General features: G+C 34.6%; 1 protein-coding gene across 1 annotated transcript; it reads right to left on the bottom strand.

The window, feature by feature from the left end:
• Window positions 1–755: 755 nt before the first annotated feature.
• Window positions 756–3446, bottom strand: LOC145632440 (UDP-glucuronate 4-epimerase 6-like). The gene is made up of 2 exons (XM_081684816.1): window positions 2803–3446; window positions 756–2080 (listed from the first exon to the last, which is right to left on the bottom strand). The coding sequence occupies exons 1-2, from the start codon at window positions 3252–3254 to the stop codon at window positions 1189–1191; spliced, it is 1344 nt and encodes a 447-aa protein (XP_081540942.1). The 5' UTR covers window positions 3255–3446; the 3' UTR covers window positions 756–1188.
• Window positions 3447–3919: the final 473 nt, after the last annotated feature.

Below are 3919 nucleotides of genomic sequence, written 5' to 3'. Positions count from 1 at the left end.
AACGAAGGTAGAAGTTATGTTTTCGATTCAGGTGGTTAAGATGTACAACATATATAACTCATATAGCCTTATTACGAAAGTTTATAAATTTAAGTTTAATGATTAATAAAACCAAAATAAGTATGAAAGTGGGATATTGCTCTCTCCACTTTGATATGCCCAAAATAATTATTAAAAAATAAAAATGAATTAGCTTTTAACCTTAGATTAGTGTCGGTGATCTAATAAGACAATCTAAGTTTGACTTATTCGGCAAACACATCTACCAAATGGCAATCAATAATTTGATCAAACAACCAGTTATCCTCACTAATTTAGTCCACTACCAATCACTCAATAAGCTGCCACTATGTTTACCAATCATCATCAAAAGAATGGACACTTTTGGAAACCCCAAAATTTTGAAATATTATAAAGGAGTGAAGAGTAACAAAATTATGAGTAAGTATTGATGTATAATTATGATATGCTTAAAAATAACAACTTACAAAGATATTATGAAGTGTTGAAAGATTTTTAAACTCATGTTTCACGAGGCAGGGCAACTAATAAGCTTGATTTTAATTGAGTCGTGATACACAATTATGAATCTAGACTTCTTTGAAAGCAGTAGATACTGGATAATCAATAAAGATCTAGCTATTAAAATCAAGTACAAGCATAATAATAGAAGAGTGCATACGTTGTTTACTACAACGAGTAAAAAAAGTAAATATGACTATAACTAGTTTTAAAAAAAATAAGAGAAAAGATGGTTGATGTCATAGTTGTTCTTTCATTTCTCTTATAATTCCAAATTGACTTTGACATACAATCAACTATTTTTGGTTTATCATCTACTCCACTTTTGAAGTAGATCATTCCCCAACAAGATCATCTAGGCTTTACAATATTTTTCTTTCTTTCTTTTTTTTTTTTTTTTTGGTTGGATCCAAATTTCATTATTACCTCTCCATGATCTACACTTATCAATCTCCCTCCTTCCCTTTTTCCTATAATAATAATAGTAATAATCTTATATAATATGAACACTTAAAAGTTTCTATATCTATAGTACAACATCATCCATCCCCTTAAGCAATTAAATAAAAAATCTAAATGAATTAAAAAGAGAGGTGCCCATGTTCTTTGTTATGAACTATTCGGGCGTATAATAACCATATAACCATGATGAACGTCTTAGATTGATTACTCGGCTTCAGAGGGAGTATCTTTTTTTACCTTCGGTTGAACACCATAATAACTAACGTACCACTTTACAAACTTCCTAAGACCGGTAGCCAAGTCCGTGGTGGGCTTGTACGCGAAATCTTTACGTGCCAAGGTAACATTAGCATGTGTGAAGGGCACATCTCCATTCCTTGGCATTGTGATCACATGTTTTTTAGCCTTCACATTCAATAACCCTTCCAAGATAGAAACTAGTCTCCCAACCCCAACAGGGCTAGTATTACCCAAATTGTACACCCTCAATTGAGCCGGCCCTCGCTTCTTGCCACCACTCCCGGTACTCTTCTCCGCCGTGTCTAGCGCCCCGACACAACCCTTCACGATGTCATCGACATACGTGAAGTCACGTGCCACCTCGGTCCCATCATGGGTCTTGTAAATATTAATGGGCTTCCCTTGCAAAATGTCCTTGGTGAAAAAAAAGTAGGCCATATCCGGTCGGCCCCACGGCCCATAAACAGTAAAAAACCTAAGCCCAGTAAGAGAAAGCCCATAAATGTGGTTATAAGTATGGGCTATCTCCTCCCCAGCCTTTTTAGTAGCAGCATAGAGGCTAGCCGGTTGGTCGGTCCGGTCCATTTCCGAGAACGGATTATCCTTATTAAGTCCATAAACAGAACTCGAGGAGGCCCAAACAATCGCGGGTTGTGGGACCGCGGCCTTAGCCACTTCTAAGAGGTTGATGAAGCCAGCAATGTTGGATTGTACATAAGATTGAGGGTTCTTCATAGCGTAACGCACCCCGGCTTGAGCCGCAAGATGTAGCACATGGGTAAATGGGACTATATCAAACAACTTGTTCAACATTGGGGTGTCATTTAGATCTGCTTCCACTATAAAGATTTGGTTCCTATATAAAATAATATAAAATTAATTAGGAAATAATATAATTGGTCCATCACAATAAATATATAGTACTAATAACAAATCATTTACAGCATATATCTTTCTTAATGCTTAGAATTTGGATTACATGGGTGAATTGTTTAATCTGAATAAAAAATTATATTGGAGTACAAGTAAAAATCAGTAATCATTTTGTCTAATAAGATTTAAACAAGTTACAATTATAATACTATCAATATAATTAATTATAATCCTTAATCAATTGTCTCTAATGAAGTTCTTATAGATCTTTGTTATTCACGTTATAATTACCATTCAAAAATGAAGATAGATTCATTATAATTACCATTCAAAAATGAAGATAGATTCTACTTTTGACTTTTTTACCGATCACCATCAAAGTAGGAACAATATTTAGAGACGAGTAATTATCTTTTGTAAATCAATTAATCAATCAAATTCCTATTAATTGTAGGCAAAGAAAAAAAAAAATAATCCTCCGTCCCTAAATTAAATTCCTCTTTCTAGCATTTATTTCTTAAGGACGGAGGGAATACTTACATAATAGAGAGAAAAAGGAATGTAATTTAGGGATGGAGGGAGTGGAATAAAATATCAAGTAAAGAGTATCAAATATATTATGCTACTAGAATAAAGTGCAAAAAAATAAAAAAACATGTTGACATGTTGTAAAGTTGGGTGTGAAATGAATGGATGTATTATTACCTTGACAATAACTTCTGTCTTGCCCGTTTAAGTGATGGGTCATAGTAGCTGTTAAAATTGTCGAGTCCCAATACTCCGTCGCCCCTTTTTCTGAGAGCGAGGGAGCAATGGGTGCCGACAAAACCCGCTGCGCCCGTAACGAGTATTGAAAATCCGTTAGGGCGCCGCGGGGTTGAGGACTGGCGCACCTGTTTCTCCCAGGCTGCGCCAGTCCCGTAGAAACCCGACGAGAAGAATCGGCTCGTCGTGTGGATTGACGCATTCTGCGAGTCACCACCGCCGATTGGGTAGTTGAGAGTAAAGAAGAATACGAGGAGGAGCGCCACAAGGAGGGTTACTCGGAATAGGAGCTTCGACGAGGCGGCTAATAGCTTAGTGTTGTTCACGCGCCGTAGGTAGCTGTTGTACCTTTCTAGCTTTGTGCTCTTGCTGAGGTCTGGAGAAAACGCCATATTGTACTATTATGTGTTGGAAGATAATGTTTAATTTGTTACTTCGTAAATGATTTTTGAGATGTGAGAAAATAAAAATGATCAATTTTTATTTTTGGTTTTATAGGAAAAAAAATAAAAAGTTTAAATAAAGGGCTCAGTATTTGATGAGGGAATGGAGAATCATTGAGCCCTGAAGAATGAATGAGAAGAATGGATGAGAAATATAAAGGAGAGAAGGGAAGAGAGAGAAAATTAATTTTTAAAAATAAATGTAATTAATATTAATATTTAAAAAAATAAAAAAAGAGGAGAGAGAAATGAGGGGGTTGGGTTGGGTGGAGACCACTAAATGCAAACTATGGTGTGTGCTTTTATGCTTTTAATAATTAATTAAAATGGCTTTTATTAAAAATAAAAATTGTTAAGATAGGTATAGAAATTATAGCATATGTTAATAAGAGTCTTGAAGATCGATTGATTGATTTTAAGTAGTTTGTTGATTTGAGGAGTAAATGAAGGAGTGTAACACTTAACTAACTATTATCTAGGTTAAATTGTTAATTTCCTATAAAAACCTAGTTATATTATTTTATTGTAGAAAATATTTGCTCACTAATTACTGTAGAGTACGTAAGTATTCTATAAGTATCTTTTACTCTTATATTTTACTCTATACGAATGTT

Source organism: Chenopodium album, chromosome 5, assembly GCF_948465745.1.
Source record: "Chenopodium album chromosome 5, dcCheAlbu1.1, whole genome shotgun sequence".
Lineage (NCBI taxonomy): Eukaryota > Viridiplantae > Streptophyta > Magnoliopsida > Caryophyllales > Amaranthaceae > Chenopodium > Chenopodium album.
The sequence above is the reverse complement of the archived record's forward strand: the minus strand, read 5'-3'. Positions and strand labels throughout refer to the sequence as shown.